The sequence below is a fragment of the Anomaloglossus baeobatrachus genome, chromosome 6 (genome assembly GCF_048569485.1).
Source record: "Anomaloglossus baeobatrachus isolate aAnoBae1 chromosome 6, aAnoBae1.hap1, whole genome shotgun sequence".
NCBI lineage: Eukaryota > Metazoa > Chordata > Amphibia > Anura > Aromobatidae > Anomaloglossus > Anomaloglossus baeobatrachus.
The window spans coordinates 426,429,666-426,456,716 of record NC_134358.1 but is presented as its reverse complement, the minus strand read 5'-3'; the positions used below and the strand labels follow the sequence as shown (position 1 = coordinate 426,456,716).

Sequence of the window (27,051 nt, the reverse complement as noted above, 5' to 3'; positions counted from 1 at the left end):
ATCCAAGGGAAAGGATTCGTCCTTACCCCAGTCCAAGCCAAACAGACCGCAGCAACGAAAGATTCAGTCGAGGTTTCGGTCCTTTCGGCCCTCAGCCAAGTCCCAATCCTCCACGTCCAACAGGCCTCAGAAGGGCCAGAGGAACTCTTATGCATGGCGGTCTAAGTCACGTCCTCCAAAGACCGCCGGAGGCACCATCTCCAAGGCGGCCTCCTCATGACTTTCGGCCTCCCCAAACCGCATCCTCGGTCAGTGGCAGGCTCTCCCGCTTTTGCGACCCCTGGTGGCCACATGTCCAAGACCGATGGGTGAGAGACATTCTGTCTCACGGTTACAGGATAGAGCTCAGCTCTCGTCCTCCGACTCGTTTCTTCAGAACATCTCCGCCCCTCGAGCGAGCCGATGCACTTTTTCAGGCGGTGAACACTCTGAGGACAGAAGGAGTTGTGATCCCCGTTCCCCTTCAAGAACGTGGTCGCGGCTTTTACTCCAACTTGTTCGTGGTGCCAAAAAAGGACGGATCATTCCGTCCTGTTCTGGACCTCAAACTGTTCAACAGACACGTGAGAACCAGACGGTTTTGCATGGAATCTCTCCGCTCGGTCATCGCTTCGATGTCACAAGGAGACTTCCTAGCATCAATCGACATCAGGGATGCTTATCTCCATGTGCCGATTGCACCAGAGCATCAACGCTTCCTGCGTTTCGCCATCGGGGACGAACACCTTCAGTTTGTGGCACTGCCTTTCGGCCTGGCGACAGCCCCACGGGTCTTCACCAAGGTCATGGCATCCATGGTGGCGGTCCTACACTCTCAGGGCCACTCGGTGATCCCTTACTTAGAGGATCTCCTAGTCAAGGCTCCCTCCCGGGCGGCATGCCAACACAGCCTGACCATTGCTCTGGAGACTCTCCAGAGGTTCGGGTGGATCATCAATTTTCCAAAGTCAAAATTGACACCGACCCAATCACTGACGTATCTCGGGATGGAGTTTCATACTCTCTCAGCAATAGTCAAGCTTCCGCTGGACAAACAGCGTTCGCTGCAGACAGGGGTGCACTCTCTTCTTCGGGCCCAGTCCCACCCCTTGAGGCGCCTCATGCACTTCCTAGGGAAGATGGTGGCAGCTATGGAGGCAGTTCCCTTTGCGCAGTTTCATCTGCGTCCACTTCAATGGGACATTCTCCGCAAATGGGACAGGAGGTCGACGTCCCTAGACAGGAACGTCTCTCTTTAACTGGCAGCCAAAACCTCTCTTCAGTGGTGGCTTCTTCCCACTTCTTTGTCGAGGGGAAAATCCTTCCTGCCCCCATCCTGGGCTGTGGTCACGACGGACGCGAGTCTGTCAGGGTGGGGAGCGGTTTTTCTTCACCACAGGGCTCAGGGAACCTGGACTCCGACAGAGTCCTCCCTTCAGATCAATGTTCTGGAGATAAGGGCAGTGTATCTAGCCCTAAAGGCGTTCCATCGGTGGCTGGAGGGCAGGCAGATCCGCATACAGTCGGACAACGCCACGGCGGTTGCGTACATCAACCACCAGGGCGGCACACGCAGTCGTCAAGCCTTCCAAGAAGTTCGGCGGATTCTGCTGTGGGCGGAGGCCACAGCCTCCACCATCTCCGCAGTTCACATCCCGGGGGTAGAAAACTGGGAAGCAGACTTTCTCAGTCGCCAGGGCATGGACGCAGGGGAATGGTCTCTTCACCCGGACGTGTTTCAAGAGATCTGTTGCCGCTGGGGAACGCCGGACGTCGACCTCATGGCGTCTCGGCACAACAACAAAGTCCCGGCATTCATGGCACGGTCTCAAGATCACAGAGCTCTGGCGGCGGACGCATCAGTTCAGGATTGGTCGCAGTTTCGACTGCCTTATGTATTTCCTCCTCTAGCACTGCTGCCCAGAGTGTTACGCAAAATCAGGTCCGACTGCCGCCGCGCCATCCTCGTCGCTCCAGACTGGCCGAGGAGGTCGTGGTACCCGGATCTGTGGCACCTCACGGTGGGTCAACCGTGGGCACTCCCAGACCGCCCAGACTTGCTGTCTCAAGGGCCATTTTTCCATCTGAATTCTGCGGCCCTCAACCTGACTGTGTGGCCATTGAGTTCTGGCTCCTAGCGTCTTCAGGGTTATCTCAAGATGTCATTGCCACTATGAGACAGGCCAGGAAACCAACGTCCGCCAAGATCTATTACAGGACTTGGAGGATCTTTTTATCCTGGTGCTCTGATCAGGGTTTTTCCCCCTGGCCGTTTACCTTGCCCACTTTTCTTTCCTTCCTTCAATCAGGAATGGACAAGGGTTTGTCGCTCGGTTCTCTCAAGGGACAAGTATCGGCGCTTTCCGTGTTTTTTCAAAAGCGTCTAGCCAGGCTTCCGCAGGTCCGCACGTTCCTGCAGGGAGTTTGCCACATAGTCCCACCTTACAAGAGGCCGCTGGAACCATGGGATCTTAACAGAGTGCTAAAGGCTTTTCAGAAACCACCTTTCGAGCCACTGCGGGATGTCTCTCTATCTCGTCTTTCGCAGAAGGTGGCATTTCTAGTGGCAGTTACATCGCTCCGTAGAGTGTCGGAGTTAGCAGCGCTGTCATGCAAAGCCCCCTTCCTGGTTTTTCACCAGGATAAGGTGGTTCTGCGTCCGGTCCCCGAATTTCTCCCTAAGGTGGTATCCCCTTTTCATCTCAATCAGGATATCTCCTTACCTTCATTTTGCCCTCATCCAGTTCACCAATGTGAAAAGGATTTGCACTTGCTAGATCTAGTGAGAGCACTCCGGCTCTACATTTCTCGCACGGCGCCCCTGCGCCGTTCTGATGCGCTCTTTGTCCTTGTCGCTGGCCAGCGTAAGGGTTCGCAGGCTTCCAAGTCAACCTTGGCTCGGTGGATCAAGGAACCGATTCTTGAAGCCTACCGTTCTTCTGGGCTTCCGATTCCTTCAGGGCTAAAAGCCCATTCTACCAGAGCCGTGGGTGCATCCTGGGCATTGCGGCACCAGGCTACTACTCAGCAGGTGTGTCAGGCGGCTACCTGGTCGAGTCTGCACACTTTCACGAAACACTATCAGGTGCATACCTATGCTTCGGCAGATGCCAGTCTAGGTAGGCGAGTCCTTCAGGCGGCGGTTGCCCACCTGTAAGAAGGGGCCGTTTTCGGCTCTTTTTATCGAGGTATTCTTTTACCCACCCAGGGACTGCTTTTGGACGTCCCAATTGTCTGGGTCTCCCAATGGAGCGACAAAGAAGAAGGGAATTTTGTTTACTTACCGTAAATTCCTTTTCTTCTAGCTCCTATTGGGAGACCCAGCACCCGCCCCTGTTCCCTTCGGGCTGTTGTTCTTTTGTGTACACATGTTGTTCATGTTGAATTGTTCTTTTGGTTCATGGTTTCAGTTCTCCGAACATCCTTCGGATTGAATTTACCTTAGACCAATTTATAAGTTTCCTCCTTCCTGCTTTTGCACCAAAACTGAGGAGCCCGTGATGCACGGGAGGGTGTATAGGCAGAGGGGAGGGGTTACACTTTTTAAAGTGTAATACTTTGTGTGGCCTCCGGAGGCAGAAGCTATACACCCAATTGTCTGGGTCTCCCAATAGGAGCTAGAAGAAAAGGAATTTACGGTAAGTAAACAAAATTCCCTTCTTTTATTTCCGTATTTTATAAAATTCTCTTTTAATAAACACTGATTATAAGAAATGGTGACAGAACTTAGTCTGGATTAATGTAATCTTACCTTACATTGCAGAATATAATTTAATTCTAATCGGTATAAAACCAGTATTTGTGAGCTAATAGAGCCTGTTAAACGGAACTTGTCAGGTGCAATATGCACCCAGAACCATGAGCACTTAGTTAGCAGTTGTAATAATAATAATAATAATTTTATTCATTTATATAGCGCTATTAGTTCCACAGCGCTTTACATACATTGGCAATACTGTCCCTATTGGGGCTCACAATCAAGAGTCCCTATCTGTATGTCTTTGGAGTGTGGGAGGAAACCAGAGTACCCGGAAGAAACCCACGCAAACACGGGGAGAACATACAAACTCCTTGCAGATAGTGTCCTTGGTGGGATTTGAACCCAGGACCCCAGCGCTGCAAGACTGCAGTGCTAACCACTGAGCCACTGTGCCGCCCTGTATTTGGGTCTGATGGGAAACATTATGTTCATCAACAAACTGAAAGAAAGACTGAACCCAAAGTGTGTAAAGAAGTCGGTGAAAGGTGGTGGAGGAAGTGTCATGGTTTGGGGAATGTTTTCTGCAGCAGGAGTTGGACCTCTCATACAGCATGGCAGTGTGAATGTAAGTGTGTATCAGATCCTTCTTCAACATGTGGTTCCTTACTTGCATTCATCACTCAATCAGCCAGCAATTTTCATGCAGGACAATGCCCCCTGTCACACAGCAAAACGGGTAAAGCAGTACCTTTGAACAGAAAACATTGAAACAATGAAATGGCCAGCCCAGAGACCTGATCTAATCCCAATAAAAAAACCTTCGGAAAATCCTTCATGACAAAGTTATGGCCAAGAAACCCACAACAGTCAAAGAACTGTGGAAGAGACTGGAAGAAGAGTGGACCAAAATCACACCATAGCAGTGCGAGAGACTAGTGATGTCCTGTGGCCGCAGATGGGCTGAAGTCCTTCAAAGCAAAGACCTGTACACGTCCTACTGATTGGTGACTGTTGTTACCTTCAGAAAATGTACTTATAATCTTTCTCTGTGCTATAGCCATTGTTCTCTAATTATGATCATCATGTTTTGGGGAAAATAAAGGTTTTATGAAGATAAACTTTGGATGTTTTGTAAAACAGTGATCTAGTGTCATGGTTGTACCCCTTATAAAAAAAAAACAAAAACCTACCAATGTTCATCAATGTAGATGACATTATGTCAATCATGCGTTTCCTGTATGTAATACTTCCAGATTAACCCTTTTTAATGCTACTTGTTGGTTGACTACATATTTTACAAGTATAAAACCCATAGGCATTAGTTATACTCCCGGACAGTATAATTGCTCTAGTACACAGACGTGAGACATACTGTTTAGTGCAGTACAATTGGTAGTAGGACTCTAAAACTTCCTTTTTAATAGTTTTCATTAAAGTCTGGACATGTTTTATTCTATAAAATGCATGTTTAAAAGAGAATGTTTGTAGGTGACATGATGTAATGAATGAGGGTTTCAGCCGTCTTATATCCTAGCATTGCCCAATAAATGCTTATTAGATCCTGGTTGAATACTCGGCTTCTCTGATAATCTAGTATAGTAAATAGGTGGAATTAGGAGATCCTTAAATTGTCGATTTCCAACCTGTGGCTTTCCATTTGTGAATGTAGAATTCGCAGCTGTCCTTTAGGGCCACAAGTTCACAGGCCTCTACTGTAAGGCATCTGATATCTGTAAATTCTTGCGAGTCGGCTGTCCTCTTCCTCTAGGCCTGATGAATGACCTGTGTGCATGCAAACCTGCTAATTGCTACAGACCAGGATTTGGATTGGATTCTTGTATAGGAACAAGGAATATTTTTTTTGTCAATGAAAATGTGTGTGTGTGTGTGTGTGTGTGTATATGTATGTATGTATGTATGTATATGTGTGTATATATGTATGTATGTGTATGTGTATGTATATATATATATATATATATATATATAATATACACACCGGCATTACCTCAGTGACGTCCCCGCTGACAGCGCCATTCACTTCAGTTGCTGCGTGGAGCTCACAGGAGCTGCGGTGTTCTACTGCCGCTCCTGTCAGCTTCATGTAGCAGAGCTGGATGTGTTGCGGGACCTCCTGGATTACGTCGGACCTGGAGGGGTATTTGGGGATTTTAATAAAGTGGTAAAAGAGGGTGTTTTTTTTGTCTTTTATTCCAAATAAAGGATTTTTTCAGGTGTGTGTTTATTTTCTTTAACTTGCAGATTAATCATGGAAGGTGTCTCGGGGAGACGCCTGACATGATTAATCTAGGACTTATTGGCAGCTATGGGCTGCCAATAACTCCTTATTACCCCGATTTGCCAACGCACCAGGGCAAATCGGGAAGAGCCGGGTACAGTCCCGGAACTGTCGCATCTAATGTATGCGGCAATTCTGGGCGGCTGCTGGCTGATATTGTTAGGCTGGGGGGCTCCCATAATGTGGGGCTCCCCAGTTTGAGAATACCAGCCTTCAGCCGTATGGCTTTATCTGGCTGGTATTAAAATTGGGGGGGACCGCACGCCGTTTTTTTAAATTTTTTATTTCACTGCACAGTATAGACTCGCCCACCGGCGGCTGTGATTGGTTGCAGTGAGACAGCTGTCAGTCAGCGTGGGGGCGGGTCTGGCTGCAACCAATCATAGGCGCCGGTGGGCGGGGAAAGCAGGGAATACGAGATTGAATAATGGGCGGCCGGCTTTTTCAAAAGAGGAAAAGCCGCCGGAGCAGTGTGAACGCCGTGCAGCGCCGCGCCGGTGATCGGTGAGTATGAGAGAGGAGGGGAGAGGGGGGACAGAGACCAAGAGTGATTTTAAACCATTTCGATCGTTCTGCTGGACATGCTGAGCATGTGCAGTAGAACATGACGAAATCCGTCAGCGGATTCCGCCGCTTAGCGCATAGCGGCGGAAACCGCCACCATAGACAATCATTAGACACCGTGGCGGATTCCAACGGAATCCGTCATGGTGCGCTATTTTAACGCTCCAAAAAACGTTACATGCTGCGTTCAATCCGTCAAAATAACGCCGCTGCGTCGTCCAGCGGATGCAACGCAGACACTTGCGTTACAGTGCGTCGTCCATACAACTCTATGGAGAATAGCGCGGTCCGTTAACGGACTGCGCTATTCTCCATAGTGACGTAATGCGCTGAACGCAAGTGTGAAACTAGCCTATGTCTGTGTTATACGGGAGACATTGTCCAGACAAGCTATCATAATAGAAAAGTAAACTTACTGAACAAGTTATTTATCTTGATTCTGCCACCATCTAGTGACCAATAATGATAACTACAACTGTGCAAAAATTCACGAATAGTAGCGTTAACAATAGAGCGGATTTGTGACTACATGTCCACTAACTGCATCTCTAAGGGCAGCTTTGCACGTTGCAACATCGCACATGCGATGTCGGTTGGGTCAAATCGAAAGTGACGCACTTCCGGCGTCACTTTCGAGATCGTAGTGTGTAAATGCTAGATGATACGATTAACGAGCGCAAAAGCGTCGTTATCGTATCATTGTTGCAGGCTCCGACTTTTTCATAATTATGCTGCAGCGACAGGTACGATGTAGTTCCTCGTTCCTGCGGCAGCACACATCGCTGTGTGTAAAGCCGCAGGAGCAAGGAACATCTCCTTACCTGCCGCCGGCGGCTCTACGAAAGGAAGGAGGTGGGTGGGATGTTTACATCCTGCTCATCTCCGCCCCTCCGCCGCTATTGGCCGCCTGCCGTGTGATGTCGCTATGACGCCGCACGACCCGCCCCCTTAGGAAGGAGGCAGGTCGCCTGCCAGAGCGACGGTCGCAGGGCAGGTGAGTGCATGTGAAGCTGGCGTAGCGATAATTTTCGCCACCTATCACAAGATATCGTACCTGCAACGGGGGCGGGGACTATCGCGTGCGACATCGCAGCATCGGCTTGTGATGTCGCAACATGCAAAGCCCGCCTAAGACCCAGTGAGGCCAGTGTACTTTGAAAAAATCATGTTCAATTCTCTGTGTAATTCTGGTATTAAAATGAGCATTTTATGAGATTGTCAAAAGAGCTTGTGTGTTAAACCAGACAGAATTTCTCATTCAGTTCTTTCCAAATCAGATTAGTGCCCCACCTAATACACCTTTCTAACTTTTTAGTACTGACTAGTTATTACAATAAATTTATTAAAAAGAGATCCTGTGGACAACTGTTTAAACTTTTTGTCATCATAAATTTATTTTAAATCATAGTTTATAGATTATCAGATTTTTGTCTTGTATATTCAGAACAATTTAATCTGGGAATAGTGATCAGATTAGTGTCAGATTTTGGTCATTTTGGATTGATCATTTGTTGAAAAGTACTGAAAACTTACCTTGTGAAGACAGAAAATATTCTGTACATAAAATAAGGGAAGAGAAAAGGGAAGAAAAATGAGAAGCACTGCGGTAAAGAAGGTGACGAGCATGCTGGAGGTGTCAGATGCAGGCATCATTCAGTCACGGGTAAAAGATTAGTTAAATTGTATTATGGCTGGGATGTCTGAGTAAAAGATATTGTATTTTTCACTTTTCAGGAATAGTGTCATAAGGAGGTTTTTGTGGGCATAGTCAACTGTCATGGTGGAATCAGGATTTGTGGAGTCAACAGATTGTGTTACTCTGCCTGCTAACCTCTCTGATGTCTGATCAGAGCAGAGCGACTTGGGCATCCAACCCACAGACTTGTAGTTCAAAGGCAGGCTAACAAGAGTTAATCCCTTCTAGGCTGTTTTCTAATCTCCTTTCATCACATGTTGTCTGGAAGCTAATCACATTTGCTCTCCTCTTATATATGCTTGCTGTATAATTCCATTAATGCCAGCTATAGCTAGTCTATACTGGTCTGGAGAGATGGTGTGTTCCAGACTTAATGGTGGCTGTTGTGCTTTATTGCTCTGAGCAGTTGTGGTGTTAACCCTTGTTGTCCTTTTGTTGCTGCCTTACTTCTTTTGCTTGTCTCCTTAATATCTTACTGTTTGTTCCTGTTCATTTGCAGTGTGTCGGAGGTTTAGTTTTGAATTTGTTTCCCTGTCTATCTTTATCTGTGTTGCCATCACACTCCTGCCCCTTCCTTCTCTGGGTGGATGGGGGGTCAGAAGATTAGTTCTGGTCAAGAGGATAGCCAGGCATAGGACTCTGGCATCTCTACCATTAAGGGTAAGGATATGTGCGCACGTCTCTACGTTCTATTTCGCAGCGTTTAAGTCACTGCATGTGCGTTTCAAAACTCAGCCGAAAAGCTGCATTTTGAAAGCATTGTGCATGCGGAATTCATGCGTTCTGGATGCTTGCTGTGCCATAGACAGAGTGGGAAAAGCATCCGGAACGCACAAAAGAAGTGAGATGTTGCTTTTTAGAATGCAGCGTTTTGGCAAAATATTTCAGCAGCCGAAACACTGCGTTCTAAAACACAACGTGTGGAATGGAATTTGCACAATCTTTATAGATTGTGCTGGGGACGCAGGACGCATGCTTTTACACTGCGGTGCAGAACGCAGCGTAAAAGCATGAAAAAAGCACACGTGCGCACACAGCCTAACTCTGAGATTAGGATAGAATTGTGGAGATTAGGCTATCACTTGTTTCATAGCTAGAATGATCCTTGTGATCACTTAGCGTGATCCCTAAAGAAAGGCCATAGGCCATGTGTGCTTTTTATGAGGTGCTTCTAAGATCAATGACTGTTCTAATCATTTGTTTGACATGGAACTCTTGGGCAGGTCAGCTTGGTTAAGGCCGCTTTACATGCTGCGATCTCGCTAGCGAGATCGCTAGCGTGCGTGCCCGCCCCCATCGGTTGTGCGTCACGGGCAAATCGCTGCCCGTGGCACACAACATTGCTCGGACCCGTCACACTACTTACCTGCCTAGCGATGTCGCTGTCTAAGGGGGTGGTTCGTTCGGCGTCACAGCAATGTCACTAAGCGGGTGACCAATAGAAGTGGAGTGGGCCGCAGGTAAGGTGATGTTCCTCGTTCCTGTGGTGTCACACATAGCGATGTGTGCTGCCGCAGGAACGACGAACAACATCGTAGCTGCTGCAGCAACGATATTTGGGAATAGGGGAGCATGTCAATGAGCAACGATCTGGTGAGTATTACCGCTCATTAACGGTCGCTCCTGCGTGTCACACGCATCGACGTCGCTAACGAGGCCAGATGTGCGTCACGAATTCCGTGACCCCAACGACATCTCTTTAGCGATGTCGTTGCGTGTAAAGCGGCCTTTAGGCAAGAAGCCACCAGAGGCAGAATAGTCTGAAAATGTTGCTGAGAGGATAGACTTGTACTATAGGATTTGTTAATTATTGTTTATTGCTTCTCAGGCTTTTGCTTCTGGACCTGTCTGGATTATGCCACAACCCAGTGAGCATTTCTGAGATATGGGATGATGGATTAAAGATATATTGCTGTCAATTTATTCTCTAGTACAGGGGTGGGGAACCTTTTTTCTGTCGGGGGCCATTTGGAAATTTCTACCAACCTTCGGGGGCCGCACAAAATTATCAATGTTTAAATGACCCTGCTATATTGGGTGAAGCAATTAATTAACTGGGGGCATGGGGCTGGGGGCACAGACACCACACGCAGGGCTGGGGGCACAGACACCACTTGAGGGGCTGGGGGCACAGACACCACTGGAGGGGCTGGGGGCACAGACACCACTGGAGGGGCTGGGGGCACAGACACCACTGGAGGGGCTGGGGGCACAGACACCACTGGAGGGGCTGGGGGCACAGACACCACTGGAGGGGCTGGGGGCACAGACACCACTGGAGGGGCTGGGGGCACAGACACCACTGGAGGGAGGCACAGACACCACTGGGGGGAGGCACAGACACCACTGGGGGGGAGGCACAGACATCACTGGGGGGGAGGCACAGACATCACTGGGGGGGAGGCACAGACATCACTGGGGGGGGGCTGCACACGACTGGGGGGGGTGCGCACAGGACTGGGGGGGTGAACACAGGACTGGGGGGGTGAACACAGGACTGGGGGGGTGAACACAGGACTGGGGGGGTGAACACAGGACTGGGGGGGTGAACACAGGACTGGGGGGTGCACACAGGACTGGGGGGTGCACACAGGACTGGGGGGTGCACACAGGACTGGGGGGGTGCACACAGGACTGGGGGGGTGCACACAGGACTGGGGGGGTGCACACAAGACTGGGGGGTGCACACAAAACTGGCGGGGGCTGCACACAGGACTGGGGGGTGCACACAGGACTGGGGGGTGCACACAGGACTGGGGGGTGCACACAGGACTGGGGGGTGCACACAGGACTGGAGGGTGCACACAGGACTGGGGGGGTGCACACAGGACTGGGGGGGTGCACACAGGACTGGGGGGGTGCACACAGGACTGGGGGGGTGCACACAAGACTGGGGGGTGCACACAAAACTGGCGGGGGCTGCACACAGGACTGGGGGGGCTGCACACAGGACTGGGGGGGCTGCACACAGGACTGGGGGGGGCTGCACACAGGACTGGGGGGGCTGCACACAGGACTGGGGGGTGCACACAGGACTGGGGGGGCTGCACACAGGACTGGGGGGTGCACACAGGACTGGGGGGGTGCACAGGACTGGGGGGGTGCACAGGACTGGGGGGGTGCACACAGGACTGGGGGGTGCACACAGGACTGGGGGGGTGCACACAGGACTGGGGGGGTGCACACAGGACTGGGGGGGGTGCACACAGGACTGGGGGGGGTGCACACAGGACTGGGGGGGGTGCACACAGGACTGGGGGGGTGCACACAGGACTGGGTGATGGGCTGCACATAGGATTGTGTGGGGGTGCACACAGGACATTGGGGGGCTGCACACAGGACTGGGGGAGGGGTGCACACAGGTTTGGGGGGATGCAAACAGGACTACTGGGTGATGGGGTGCACACAGGACATTGGGGGGCTGCACACAGGACTGGGGGAGGGGTGCACACAGGACATTGGGGGGCACACTGCGCTGAGAGTTTCATGCAACTCTGGGGGAGAAGGTTTACAGAACTGGTGTGGGGAGGCACAAAGCATTGGGCAGGGCACATAGCAGCAGAGGGTCGGCGCTGGACTCACAGCAGCATTGCACTCACATCACCGGAGTGCAGGAGCCGGACACACTGCATCAGAAGGAGAAGGCAGGCACTGATCTCCGGAGGGCAGGGGGCGGACACACAAGGCTGGAAGCTGAGGCTGCTGTAGACCCGCCCACAATTGGCACTGGCCGACGGGAGAACACATTGCAGCACAAACAGCAATGTGTGGATTTAAAGGGCCGGCGGCAGCAAGACCGCAGTGACAGCACGAGCACTGCCTCCCCCGGGAATCTGCCCGGGGGCCACATAAAAGGTCATGGCGGGCCGCATGCGGCCCGCGGGCCGGAGGTTCCCCACCCCTGCTCTAGTACAAAGATAGTATAGTTGTCTAACATGTGGTATCACTCTTTTATTATACCAGGATAAATACAGAAGCGGCAGAGAGTGACACCAAGGACAGGCCTGAAACTCCGGGAAATGTGCACAAGTCATTCAGGATGGGTCTGTATCAGCAGAGATTGCAAACTGTTTCATTACTTTATATCCGATGGGATCTGCTTACAATCTAATGATCGTGATGCCTGCAGACATTTGGCGCATGACTTCTATCAGGGGAAACAAGAATCCAACTAATGTTTTTGTTTTTCTTTCTGTCTGATCTTTTTGTTTTCCCTGGAGAGGAATGTGCCTGTTGTTGAGCTGACTGTTATCCAATGTCATATTGCCTTTTATTGCCAATTGCAGAGTGATATATCTCTACTGTAATTATATTTCTTGGTATTAGGATTTTTACTGAAATTGTATTTTTATATATTTTTGTATGTGTTTTTCCTTTTCTTATTAGAAAATCCTGCCCATTTAAGACCCAAAAGTGCGCTGGATGGAGAATCAAATGAAGCAATTTTCTCACTGAGGTAATTATAAGAAAGATCATGAAATAGAAGTAAAAGGTTTCTACAACTCCCTTGTACAGGATAGAAGGCAGATATAAGTATGGCAGCTCTTCGACTACTTCTTTTAAAAGGATTCTGCGGGAACTAACTGTTCTGTCCCCACTTAGAGGCGATTGAAGGCAGGTAGTTGGGTAGAAGTATGAGGAGCCTTGCCTTCGGTTCCACTATGCGAGGCAGACGTGACCAGAGCGCTCCAGGCTGGATGGATTCAAATGTACACACACTGAGGTGAAGCAACGGTGCTTTATTTTTCCTCCATGAATGAAAATATGCAGCAATACAGTGGTTCAAGTGGCTGTAGTGTGGTAGTCTTGTGATGGTTGTCCTGGAGCTGCTACCGGTCGAAAACCTTTCCTTTCTGAAGCCCAAAGGACACCACATAGATGTGCTCCTCACAATGCACTGACTGAAAGTGAAAGTAACTTGTAGTCAGGACGTGAGGTCACATGTACGGCTGAAAACACTCCCACAGGCTGGACTAAAAAGAACCAGGGGAACAGAATGGTCTGACCAGTAGATGGCAGCAAAGGACAAGCATGAGCGTATATACATTGAATATCATGAATTAATTAACAGTAGATATGTCATTAAAGGTTTTAAAGAAGACGGGTCGGAACAGCACACTGACCTATTGATAACCGATCTGTAGGATTGGCTGGAGTCCAATAGATGGCACCTCCATCAGTCACTTATCTGCTTCTACGATGGCCTGATGTAATTAATGTAGAGGGCAAAACACTACAGTGCCGTGCAATTTTTTGTGGTTATTTCCAAGTACTGCACCATCCATATGACCTATGGATCTGATTAGGAGGTATGGTTTATATCCATCTCCCGTATAAGATTACAGGGTTTGCTGAGTGTTAGACCCACACCAATCCTATGGATATTTACATATTTGATGACCTATATTCATCCAACACAATTCCCCCCTCCCCCCGCCTTCACAATCTATGAAATATTTACGTCAAGGGTTGCGTCCCTGCCTTAGATGCGGACTCATACCCTGAGCTTGCAGCTTTCCCCCTGCGCTTGGCAGTCGATCTGATCAGCTGTCATGTACTTCTAACAACAGCGGAGGGATCGGAGCTCCACCTACAGCTGTTAACAAGTTAAATACTGCTGTCAATCACTGATAACGGAATTCAATATGTGCCCGCAGGGGGGAGGCGCGTCATTCCCTACTCCCATCGATGTGATCGTGGGGTACCAATGTTGTCATGACAGCTAGGAGTCAGCTGATAACCTCTGTGTCTGTCATAGACGATCTTACTGTGAACACCAGCTGGAAGCCGGCATTCACAGGAAGTCATCATTTCTGCTGTACAGAGCAGTGCTGATGCATATATAAATTGCAAAAAAGTGCAATTCCACAATTGTTTTTTTGGATTTGTTTTTATTTACCATGTTTACTATATGGCCGAATTATTCCCCAGATCACTATGAATTCGTAGATGCCAAACATGTATAATTTTACTTTTATCTAAGTAGTGAAAAAAAAAAATCCGAAATTTGTCAAAGAAAAGAATTGCGCTTTTGTCACCATTTTCTGAGACCCTTAGCGTTCTCATTTTTCATAATTTGGGGTTCAATGACAGCTTCTTATTTTGTGTCTTGAGACAATGTTTTTAAATATACCATTTTTGGGTTGATGTCATGTTTTGATCGCCTGTTATTGCATTTTAATGCAATGTTGCGGCAACCGAAAAAAAACTTAATTCTGGAGTTTTTTTTTTTCTTGCTTTGTCCTTTACCGAACAGACTAATTGATTTTATGTTTTGTTAGATCAGGCATTTCTCAAGGCGGCAATACCAAATATGTGTATTTTTTAAATTGTTTGTTTTATATTCAATGGGGCAAAAGTTGTGGGGGGTAATTTGAACTTTTTAGTGTTTTTGTGTTTTTTTTCTTTAATTATTAAGTCCCTTAGGGGGCTTGAAGCCTGAACTCTCCGATTGCTTCTGCTGTTCAGAGCTTCAGCATCTCTCTGAACAGGAGACATGCTGATCTCCTGTGAGTGGCAGCGCTCAGGCGGCATGCACAGTCACTTCATCATCACTGTGACAGGGTTCATCAGCTGAGCCCCCTGCTGTCATGACAAAGTATCAGCACCCGGGGATCACATCGCTGGGCCACCAATGGTGGTGAAGAATGGTGCGATCCCAGCTGATGCGTGTTATATCACGCTGTCAGAGTTGGACTGTGCAATCGAACTAGTTAACAGGCATGGGTGGATTTTTTATTCACCCGCACCTGTTAGCTGCACATGTCGGCTGATTGGATCAGCCAACATGAGCAGGGAATAATGCGGGCTCACTGTGCAAGCCCACATTAAAGGGACATACACGACTTATAAATAAGTTCTTGTTTGTGAAGAGGTTAAAAGAAAACTATACATGTTTGTTATCTACGTACTTGTACTGATGTGGAGAATCCTATTGCTAGGTGAGTACATTGTAAAATAAAACCCCAAAAAACTATTGTGGAATTGCCCTTTTTTGGAATTTCACCGCACTTTGCATTTTGTTCCCGTTTTCCAATACCGTATATGGTAAAGTGAATAGCTTTATTCAAAAGTACAACTTGTCCCGCAAAAAATAAACTCTCATATGGCTATATTGGCGGAAAAATAAAAAAGTTATGGCTCTTGGAAGAAGGGGAGGAAAAAACGAAAGTGAAAAAGATGGACAATGGCAAGGTCATAAAGGGTATAAATCAGGTGATCTGGTCCTAAAATATCTAGCCTGATGTTAAACAGAAGCGTGAGGCTCTGGCCTTTTCTCTGTGCATCACTATTGTCTATGGAGCACATTTTACTGTCAGACTTGTGTGGGTGTTTGGGTGTTTGTAGCCACTTGGTCCACTTAATTTACCAGTTCTGTATGATCAATGCAAGTCACTTTATGGAGATTCCTGGAAACTGAAGAAGTTACTAAACCTCCCTATGTAAAGCCCCAATTGAACATTTAACCACTTAGGAATAAAATATTCAGCTCCTCAATATTCCCGAGATCACCACTGCTCGATTTTACACTGGACACCTGGCAATCGTAATATTAACCCTTTTATGACTCTAGACCACCAAGTATTAACCCCCTTTTCTAACCTGGATTATATGCAATGGGGGCGGCACAAAAGCTAGACCATCCCCTTACCTTAGACCACCAGGAAGATTTCATTAGCATGACATATTCGTTTTCACATTGTCTGTTGTCAAGCCCTGTTTATATTGTGTTAGTGCAAAAAATATGGTTCAGACCTATGAGAATAATGAGATTGATTATTTTGATGCTATGTAAGTAAACCATTAACTCCTTCCTGCTTCATAGCTACTTTTGTCTGTTTCTTTCTTTTCTTTCAGAAGCCACACTTTTTTAGTTTTTGCACCAAAATGCTTGAGGGCTTGGTTTTGAGGGAGGAGTTGAATTTGTGAATAATTCCATTTACTTTACCATATAGAGCACTGAAAAAATGGGAAAACGTCATGCGGAATGGTGAAAATAATACAATTCCGCCCTTGTTGTTTCATTTTTGTATTCACACCATTCATTGCGTGGTACAATTGACCGATCAACATTGATTCTTCAAGTCAGTACGATTGTATGAAGTTGAGAAAGCTGCACTAGGTTGCATCGATATGCGTGGGGCAGATCCCCCTTCTCTCGCCTCACTCCATTCCTATACTTTGTGCTACTGACCGTTTCAGACCACATCTGAGGCACAGGTTGTACTTCATCAGATTTTGCTTGCTGCCTGGTCTCTGATTGAAGGTGGGATATCTCTTAGTTTGCAACATTGATGTATTTTACCATTTTATTAAGTTGTTTGACTTACAGATTTCCCACCTTACATTCACAGGATTCCCATAATATCTGTCTGTAGTTTATGGGTGGCCCCAACTCTGGGCCCTACAGCACCCTATACAGCCTGCAGCCTAATATAGCAATTGAGCAGTTTGGTGTCTCTGACTTGGGTCCTTCTCCGATATCGTACAATCAACAGAGCAAGAGATGGATGAGCAATCCAAAGAGCATTTATTCCAAGCAAATCCAATGGTCCATAACATAATCCACCATACAGAGGGTAAAATTAGTCCAGAAATACGAATATAATCCAGTAAGCGATAAATAGCCAGGTATCTTTGGGGAGCCTCAGCTTTTCCCTCAGGTTCAATCTTTCTGCTTCACTCTTGAAGTTCTCAAACAGCCTCACTCCTGCTTCTTCTCTCTTGTAAGTCTCACCGAGAATGACATCCCCCAGGTAAGCAGAGAGTTTAGGTGGATCCCAGGCTCCTTCCCCCAGACCTAGGGACAGGAAAACTACAGGGGCTGATTACCTGCAGACAATACAATGTCCACACAAGCAATACAAATAATGGACAGTGAACCAAAGTAAAATACGAGCCTACACAACATGATACACAGTACACCTTATCCCCCCATCACAGTGTTGATGTTTTGTTTTTTTTTGGTTGGACCCATTTACACATATATATGCATAGCTTGCTCTGACTAACTTTATGCTGGTTCCAATAAGCTTCATCCTATTTTGCTTATTATATACAAATCCTTGATACTAAATATCTTATTGGATGATCCAAGATCATATAATTTCAGAACTTGTTGTGGCTTCCACAGTGACACCCTTTGTTTGCCTACACAGCCTATAGGTGTATTTAATTAACAGTTTTCTGCTTCCATACTTCATTACGGTTTTTGTATGTATGGAATTATGTATTATTGCTTAGGAGGGAATGGGGGGGCTCAGATACACTTGTGTTTTTTGGTTTTTTTTTAAATGTTTTTTATGAATTTTGCACGACTTGTTGAGATTATTCACCTTAATAAAGATTTTATTATTTATAATTACTCTGGTGTAGTGATCCCATAGTGATCCCTTATTATAGTGTTTTTTTCTCCAATATTTTGGCATAGTTTGGTTTGTTGTACTATTAGAGATCCCCCGGTGCATTTAGGCTGGTGCCCTCAGTTTTGTTTGTTAATATTTAATGTTTTATTTATTTATTTTTTGTGTAAAAAAAAAAAAAAAATTGTAAGCAAACAAAAAAAAATAATTGATGTGTATCCATTTTCTGAGCGCAAACCTTTTTAAAATTTCCACTGATAGGCAGGGTGAGGGGTTTTTTTTGCTTTTTTTGTGAGACTAGCTGCCCTTTTGATGCCATTTGGGCTACATATGATATTTTCAAGTCCATTATAGTACACTGTAAGGGAAGTTCTATAACTTAAACTGCAATTTTGGCTTAATTATTTTTCCTTTGCAGAGTTTACTGTATGTGTTTATTTTATAGTTTGATAGGACAGACTTTTATGAACCTGACAATACTAGATATTAAATTTTTTCTTATTTATAAAATTTCTGTATTTTTGGCTTGGTAAACAGGTGGGGATTTAAAAAAAATTCAGCGCCTTGAAAAAGTATTCATGCTTCATGAACTAGTAATAATGAGAAATGACACAGGGAAAATGTATTGAACACACTTACTGAAATGTATTTGATACTCTGTACAAAAGCCTGTGTTGGTGATGACCGTTTCAACTTCAAGACGCCTCCTGTATGGAGAAACTAATTGTATGCATTGCTCAGATGTGATTTTGGTCCATTCTTCCATACAAACATTCTTAACACCCTGAAGGTCCAGGGGGCTCCTTCTATGAACTCTGAGCTTTAGTTCCATCCATACATTGTCTTTTGGATTCAGGTCAGTTGATTGGCTGGGCCTTTCTAGCAGATTTATTTTCTGTCTCTGAAACCAATTGAGAATTTCCTTGGCTGTGTGTTTGGGATCATTGTCCTTCTGAAATGTCCATTCTCATTTCATCTTCATCATCCTGGTAGATGGCATCAGATTTTTATCAAGAATGTCTTTGTATTTGTCCATTCATCCTTCCTTCAATTATACAAAGTTTGCCAGTGCTGTAAGCTGAAAAACAGCCCCACACCATGATGATATTCCGCTTCACTGTTGGTATTGTGTTTTTGGGGTAATATGCAGTGCCTTTTGGCCTTCAAACATGGTCAGTATTATGGCATCTAAAGCGTTCAATTTTGGTCTCCTCTGAGCAGACTCTCCCAGTATTTCACAGGCTTGTCTACATTTTGGTTAGCAAACGTTAAACACGCTTGAACATACTTTTTTATAGACCATTAGTTGAACCAGCTGATATTATTTTTTGCTAAGTGGCAGAATTGCTTTTTAATTTCTGTTAGGCTATGTGCCCACGGGAGCCTGTTTGTGCGGATTTTGCCGCAGAAAACCTGCGGATATTTCTGGATTTTCCAGATAAATCCGCAGGTTTTAGCATGTACAGGCACTCCCCATGTTATCCTATGGGACATGGGGAGTACTGTGTCCACGCTGCGGAAAGTGCGGCTGCCGACCATGCTGCGGATGTAGGCATCCGCATATATAATTGCATGTCAATTATTCATGCGGAATTACCTGCGGATGTCCCGGACCTCCGCTATGGAGATGAGAGGCCGAGACGTTCGCAGGTAAGCCGCATGAATCTCCGCATGGTTCCCGCAGCTATTCCGCTGTAATCTAGCAGCTAAAAATAGCTGCGGACGCCGGCGGGCAGCTGCGGGAAACATGCGCTCGTACCTGCGGATACATCCGCAGGTACGAGCGCCCGTGGGCACATAGCCTTAGAATTCAGACGGTGTCATGACTTACCATGGTTTGTTGAACCTCTTTCTTCATGTGTTCGATATTTTTTTTTTTTTTTTATGTGTCATTTCTCATTTATTACTCATAAGTTAATTTATGGACTTTTCTGTTTTGATTTATTTGCTTGTTTGGATTTCAATGGGTTGTTACCAACATCTGATGAGAAAGTCATGCTAATGGCACGTTTAGAAATATATTTACTTAGAAAATTGATATTACTTTTTTCACGTGGTGTATATACACACATAACTATAAACACACAGTTCTGCTACATATATATACATACACTAAGTCTACAGTTCAAAAGTTTGGGGTCACCCAAACAATTTTGTCTTTTTCATGAAAAATCATACTTTTATTTATCAAATGAGTTGCATAATGAATAGAAAATATGGTTCTGACATTGACTAGGTTAGAAATAATGATTTTACTTGAAATAATTTTCTCCTTCAAACTTTGCTTTCGTCACAGAATGCTCCTTTACAGCAATTCCAACTTTGCAGATCTTTGGCATTCTAGCTGTTAATTTGATGAGGTAATCTGGAGATATTTCACCCCATGCTTTTTGCATACCATACGGTCAATCTGCTCCCACAACAGCTCAATAGGGTTGAGATCTGGCGACTCCCTAAATAGTTCATAGATAATTTGGAGGTGTGCTTAGGGTCATTGTCTTGTTGTAGGATGAAATTGGCTCCAATCAAGCGCTGTCCACAGGGTATGGTATGACGTTGTTAAATGGAGTTCTAGCCTTCCTTATTCAAAATCCCTTTTACCTTGTACAAATCTCCCACTTTGCCAGCACCAAAGCAACCCCAGACCATCACATTACCTCCACCATGCTTGACAGATGGCGTCTGTGTGATCCAAACACCTCAAACTTCGATTTGTCTGTCCATAACACTTTTTTCCAATCTTACTCTGGCCAATGTCTGTGTTCTTTTGCCCATATTAATCTTTTCCTTCTATTAGCCAGTCTCAGATATGGCTTTTTCTTTGCCACTCTGCCCTGAAGGCCAGCATCCCGGAGTCACCTCTTCACTGTAGATGTTGACACTGGTGTTTTGCGGGTACTATTTAATGAAGCTGCCAGTTGGGGACCTGTGAGGTGTCGATTTCTCGAACTAGAGACTCTAATGTACTTGTCTTGTTCCTCAGTTGTGCAGCGGGGCCTCCCTCTTCTCTTTCTACTCTGGTTAGAGGCTATCTGTGCTCTCCTCTGAAGGGAGTAGTACACACCGTTGTAGCAAATCTTCAGTTTCTTGCCAATGTCTCGCATGGAATATTCTTCATTTCTAAGAACAAGAATAGACTGTCGAGTTTCACATGAAAAGTTCTTTCTCTGGCCATTTTGAGAGTTTAATGGAACTAACAAATGTAATGCTCCAGATTCTCAACTAGCTCAAAGGAAGGTCAGTTTTATAGCTTCTCTAATCAGCAAAACTGTTTTCAGCTGTGCTTACATACTTGCACAAGGGTTTTTAAGAGATTTCTAAACATCCATTAGGCTACTTTCACACATCTGTTTTTTGCCGTCAGGCACAATCCGATGTAAAAACTGATGCAGCGGATCAGGCAAAAAAACGGATCAGTTGCATCAATTTTTTTTCATCAGTTTTTGGATTTATCCGTTGTCCTACTGAGCATGCTCGGTAGCAAAAAACGGAATCCGTTGCTGTAATGTGTTGTATGCCGGATTAAGACGGATCTGGCACCCATATGCTTTCATTGTAAAACACGCCAGATGGCGCCGGATCTGGCGCAATGTGTTTTTTTGCTAGGGACAAAAAACGTTTCATTCTGCGTTCTTTCCGGCCGCCGACCGCGAAAACCGGATAGAACGCAGAACCATGCGGCACAATCTAGCGCTAATGCAAGTCTCTGAGGAAAAAAACGGATACGGCTGCAGCAGAAGACGGATCCGTTTTTTCTGCGAAGCGCCGGATTGTGCCTGACGGCGTAAACCGGATGTGTGAAAGCAGCCTTAGTTTTCTTTCACAGTTAGCAAACACAATGTACCATTAGAACATTGGAGTGGTGGTTGCTGCAAATGGGCCTCTATATACCTATGTAGATATTGCATTCAAAACCAGACGTTTGCAGCTAGAATAGTCAGTTACCACATTAACAATGTATAGAGTGTATTTCTGTTTAATTTAATGTTAGCTTCATTGAAAAAAAATATGCTTTTCTTTCAAAAATAAGGAAATATCTAAGTGACCCTAAACCTTTCAACTGTAGTGTACAGACGCACACACAAGCACAAACGCACGCACGCGTGCGCGCGCAAACACATATGCACGTGTCCACACACATTACCCCATTTTGCAGTTTCTTTTAGGTCATGTGGCTGATAACATGACCTGAAATGTCCTGCAGCTGGTCAGGTGCAGTCTCCGTGCAGATCCTAGAAGCTTCATCTACTGCCCTGCACAGATCATATAGATCAGTTGTGGGGTCAGGGAGGAGAGAGAGTAGTTCTCTTAGTGATTGGGAATAATGCTGTGTTCTCCATCACTGAAAGCTGCCTATATACTATAAGACACCCCTATCATCCATGAGTGGGTTCAATTCTTGGGATTTGAAGTTGACATAGATAAAGATTAGAAAAGATGCCGGCTGTGCAGATACATGTAGTGCACCATGCCTGCCGGCTTACAGCCTACTGGTCTCAGCCATTAGTTCACATGACCTGTCCAACATTTGAATAGATAGCATACTATTCTGCCGTATGTAAAAACACAGTCATAAAGAATAGTATTGACAGGTCCGCTCTGTTATTAATCAAAACCACACAAAAAAAGATATTGTGCTGTATATTAAGTTGACATAATCCAAAATTACACTGGATTGTTGTGTCCACTGCATTTTGATCCCACTTCTCTCTGCCTGTGCCTGTAAGTAGTAATTGTATGTGATAGTAGTGGAACATAGAAGACAGTTAGCTGTGTTATACATGTGTCAGATTCATACCCTCTATCTCCGCAGCCTTATAGACATCCAGTTTATCATGCTGCTAAGTCTTGTGCCAGAGACCCTTGACCAGTCTGTGCATCGCGATCCATTCTTTAACCGCAATGTGCGAGTGTGTGAATATTATTCTGGGATGCTCACTATTCATTAATACATTTAGGATGCAATCTAGAACTGTGTAAGATGATAACATGTGGACATTTTGCAGCTCCTATACCACCCCAAGAGCAAGCACTGCTACCACCAAAGCCAGCAAACTTCTGCAGCAAAAGGATAAAGTACGGCAGTCTATGCTAGCAGCGTCAAATGCTCCAAAGGTCATGGTATGCTTTCCTTTATTGCATTATTTATATATTTTATGGCTTGTATCTAATCACATGTTCTATTAGATATGTACATAATGTCTGTGCCAACCATCAATCCCGCCTCTTCTTTGTGGTCTTTTACGGTCTCATCTTTATGCAAACTGCTCCTTGTCCTTTTTGTATTAACACATGTTCAGATCAAGTGACCAGAGGGGTGGTCATGTCATCCTTCTCTTCATCCGAACTCCTTTTGTACGTGTTTGTTAGGGTGGGGTCACATTAACTTATGGAATCTGATGCGAGAGCATTGTCTGTCATAATGACTCCCGGCTACTGCTCTGCTGTGAGCATAAGCACAGTGTCATTATAGTGTGATACCATCCTGTGATCGGATGACAGCTGCGGAGGAGGAAGAGGGATTAATCTCCCCATCTCCTCCATTGTCAGCTTGTGCGTATATTGCACTGCACTTGAATTTCATCCCTACAGTCCAATGTTTCTCTCGCATCCGTAGACTTTTTCGGGCGCAAGTGATAGGAGACTCGCAGACAATCGCAGCATGCTGCAATAGTTTCCCCAGTCTGATTTGGGCTGAGGAAAAACTCGCAGATGTGAGCTGCAGCATTGTCTTGCATGGGGCAGAGTGCAATGCCAGATTTTCTCGCATTGCACTTGTGCAAGTCATACGCCAGTGTGACTCTACCCTTCTGAAGATATAGAGCGAAGTAGAGGACTAAAAGTGATGGAAACATCCTAAATTTTTATTACCGATATACACTGGAGAAATGTGTATTTGTCTATGGATTATCATTTCGCACACACTATTTTTTTCAAGCTGATAACCAGTTTCATATGGGTTGTCTGGTTTATAAGTGGTTGAAAATGCTCAAGTTCCCCATTGACTTCCATTATACTTGGGTACTTGATTCGCTCCCATCCGAGCATCATTATGCTCATTATGAGACCCGAGCTCCTGAGCGTGGTAGTGCTTGCTCATCACTAGTCTTCAGGAGTGCAGCATCTACCCGCAAGAACAAACCTAAGACGACAGCTATAATATATATGCTTTAAAATATATATTTGGAAAATAACTATCCTTGTGCCAAGTAAATTGTTCAATGCCTAAAGAAATGATTGACCTTTGTTAATTTCCTTCGAGGCATGTACAGAAAGATGTCATAGATGCAGTCACATTCCCTACTTGAATCTCTTTTGTGATGTTTTCGGTTCTAAAGTTCTTTTCATGAGCTACACATATGTGTTGTTCCTGTAAGAATGGAAAATATGGTGAATTTTTGAGTACTGTCCTGGGTGGGGTGTTAAGCAGTACCTATATTTGTGCTGCAGATGTCACTGTTGCGCCTCTTATAGGTGTTCTTATTCATTGTTAATTAGGAACAGCATAAAAATGTATTATTTGCCAAAAAAAAAATCCTAAATATAATTGTTTTTGTTTTCTCTTTATTTTATGTGTTTAACAACTTTCTTCTAATTAGCAGTTTCACATTTTGGAGCAAGATGATATTGATTGTGTTAATATTAACCATTATTATGTCTTTATAATTCTGTGACAGGTAAACCCTGAGCTCATCATTTATTTTACCAGCAATTGAAGGGCATTAATTACACACAAAGTAACATTGCTAATAAGGTTTAAAAAATGACCCAAGTCCATCTAGTTCAACCTATTACCCAGCAGCGCTACATGAAAGCACAGGCTACCATTTGTAATATATGATTTAAGCTGCCATCCATCTGATCCTCTAGAAGCGTATTTACTGAGGTCATTATTAACAGTTACCATTCCTCAATCTCGAAAACTAATTGTCACTTTGCTCCTTATATATTAAATTACAATTGTAATTTATTCAACCTGAAGTGTATAATGATCAGCTTATAATAGTTTGTTGCCTTGAGGACCAATATACCTTAGATGACTTGGCTGAACTGTAATTCCCATGGGGAGAGTGGAGTAAACCATTGCCAGTCTCATCCTTCAGTGGCTTATCTGCCTACTTAACTATGGATGGGGAGGAAAGGTTCAAACTTCCCGATCCTTATCTCCCACTATCTCCTCTGCTTTAGGGGAGTCAAAAGGCTCCTTAAGCATTATATGGCCAGCCAATCTGTTAGGTCACCACCGGGGTCCGCTCCAGCGACTTCTACTCCGATCGCCAGGCGACGCCGTATTCCTGCCGCGGATTGTGCTGGTGATGGGAGAGGAGTCGATGCCGGTGGGCGCAGGCTCCGCTCATCCACTGGGCTGGGTTATCTTGGGATCTGTAGTACCACTGGCTGAATATAGGTGGCGTGTGTCTTCCAGCTGAAGTTACCATCATTCAGCTACAGCCAATGGGAAGACACCACACCCTTCTTAATTCCCCTCCTGTCTGCTGACCACTGCCAGAGATAGTTCTGATATTCTGGCTCCTGTTCTCTTTTGTGATTCTGGTGTTCTGACTTTTGCTTGTGTTCTGACTACCCTTCTGCCTGTCGTTTCTGTACCTCGCTGCCCGATCCGGATTTGACCCCTGCTACGTTTTCTGATTACGTCCTTGCCTGCCGATTCTGTCCCTGTTCTGTGATTCCTGGTTTGACCCTGCCTAATGACTACTTTCTCGGACTGCAGCCTTCCACAGGTAGTGATCTCCAGGGCCCTGTGTAATTCCAAATCCCTGTATAGGGGTTAAAGGGTTTCAGGGCTCTGGGGGTCCTGCTTGGTGAGCGGCTTCCCTCTATCCTGTCCATTTCACCCGTTTGAGTCTGTAGATCCAGGCAGACGTTACACAATCCCATCAAAATGTAAATCGGGGTCTTAAGTCTTTTCTCTGTCATAAGAGATCCAGACATGAAATACATGCTGCATAAACCATGGATACCATGAATTAGACACTGACTTTTTCAGCCGTTATGTTTTACACAGCGGAATTTAATAGAGAACGTTACTCGAAAAAGCATCTCTGATGAGACGGCTCTCAGTCAAGGGGGAAGCAAGCGGTAAAAAGCAATTCCTTTTTTTTTTTTCAAGAAAATTTACAAAATGTGTGTATGTACAGTGCCCTGCAAAATTATTCACACTCCTCTAGCCCTATGGGTTTTTTCCTAATTGTTACTTTACTACTGGGGGTTATAATAGGCCAAAAGTACATTTAAAGAATAAAATAAAAATTGCCATGTGTATTCACTTCTTTTGCTATGAAGCCCACTAACATTTCTGGTGTAAGTAATTGACTTCAAAAGTCTCATGCTTTAGTGCAGGGGTGGGGAACCTCCGGCCCGCGGGCCGTATACGGCCCGTGACGACTTTTTATGCGGCCCCCGGGCACATTCCCGGGGACCATTGTGCTTTGGTGGCAGCCGTGCTTTTCCCGGCTCCCGGCCCTTTAAATCTCACTGCCTTATGCCCTGTGGGTTGATGCTAGAATGTACGGGCTCTCTCCAGATCCTGACTTCCAGGACCTGACTGCAGCCCATACATTCTAGGCTTATCCCCGGCCTGTGTGCTCTGGTGGGCGGGTAAGCAGCACGCTGCGATAAAGTCACACAGAAGAGCTGCAGCAGGTCTACCAGCCTCCCGGACCTGCTGTGTGTGTGTGACTCTCCCTCCCCCTCACTGCGAGTACTCAACCCATCGCTGCCCCCCCCCCCCGCTCAGTGCTGTGTACCCCCTCGTACTGTGTGTACCCCCCAATGCTGTATGTACCCCCCAATGCTGTGTGTACCCCCTCGTGCTGTGTACCCCTTCGTGCTGTATGTACCCCCCAATGCTGTGTGTACCCCCTAGTGCAGTGTGTACCCCCTAGTACAGTGAGTACCCCCTAGTACAGTGAGTACCCCTTAATGATGTGTGTACCCCTTAATGCTGTGTGTACCCCTTAATGCTGTGTGTACCCCTTCGTGCTGTGTACCCCTTCGTGCTGTGTGTACCCCCCAATGCTGTGTGTACCCCCTCGTGCTGTGTACCCCCTCGTGCTGTATGTACCCCCCAATGCTGTGTGTACCCCCTAGTGCAGTGTGTACCCCCTAGTACAGTGAGTACCCCTTAATGCTGTGTACCCCTTAATGCTGTGTGTACCCCTTAATGCTGTGTGTACCCCCTCGTGCTGTGTACCCCCTCGTGCTGTGTACCCCCTCGTGCTGTGTACCCCCTAGTGCTGTGTGTACCCCCTCGTGCTGTGTGTACCCCCTCGTGCTGTGTGTACCCCCTCGTGCTGTGTGTACCCCCTCATGCTGTGTACCTCCTAGTACAGTGTGTACCCCCCAGTGCTGTATGTACCCCCCAATGCTGTGTGTACCTCCTCGTGCTGTGTACCCCCTCGTGCTGTATGTACCCCCTAGTGCAGTGTGTACC

At 46.0% G+C, this 27,051-nt stretch overlaps 1 protein-coding gene across 4 annotated transcripts in view; it reads left to right on the top strand.

Moving 5' to 3' along the window:
- The window catches only part of ULK4 (unc-51 like kinase 4), a 1,163,168-nt gene that overhangs the window by 87,934 nt on the left and 1,048,183 nt on the right, over positions 1-27,051 (top strand). For all 4 annotated transcript variants that reach the window (XM_075315178.1, XM_075315180.1, XM_075315177.1 and 1 more), the window contains exons 10-12: positions 12,199-12,278; positions 12,622-12,691; positions 22,604-22,718. In XM_075315178.1, coding sequence (XP_075171293.1) covers positions 12,199-12,278; positions 12,622-12,691; positions 22,604-22,718 — 265 coding nt within the window. The remainder of the gene's footprint in view (positions 1-12,198; positions 12,279-12,621; positions 12,692-22,603; positions 22,719-27,051) is intronic.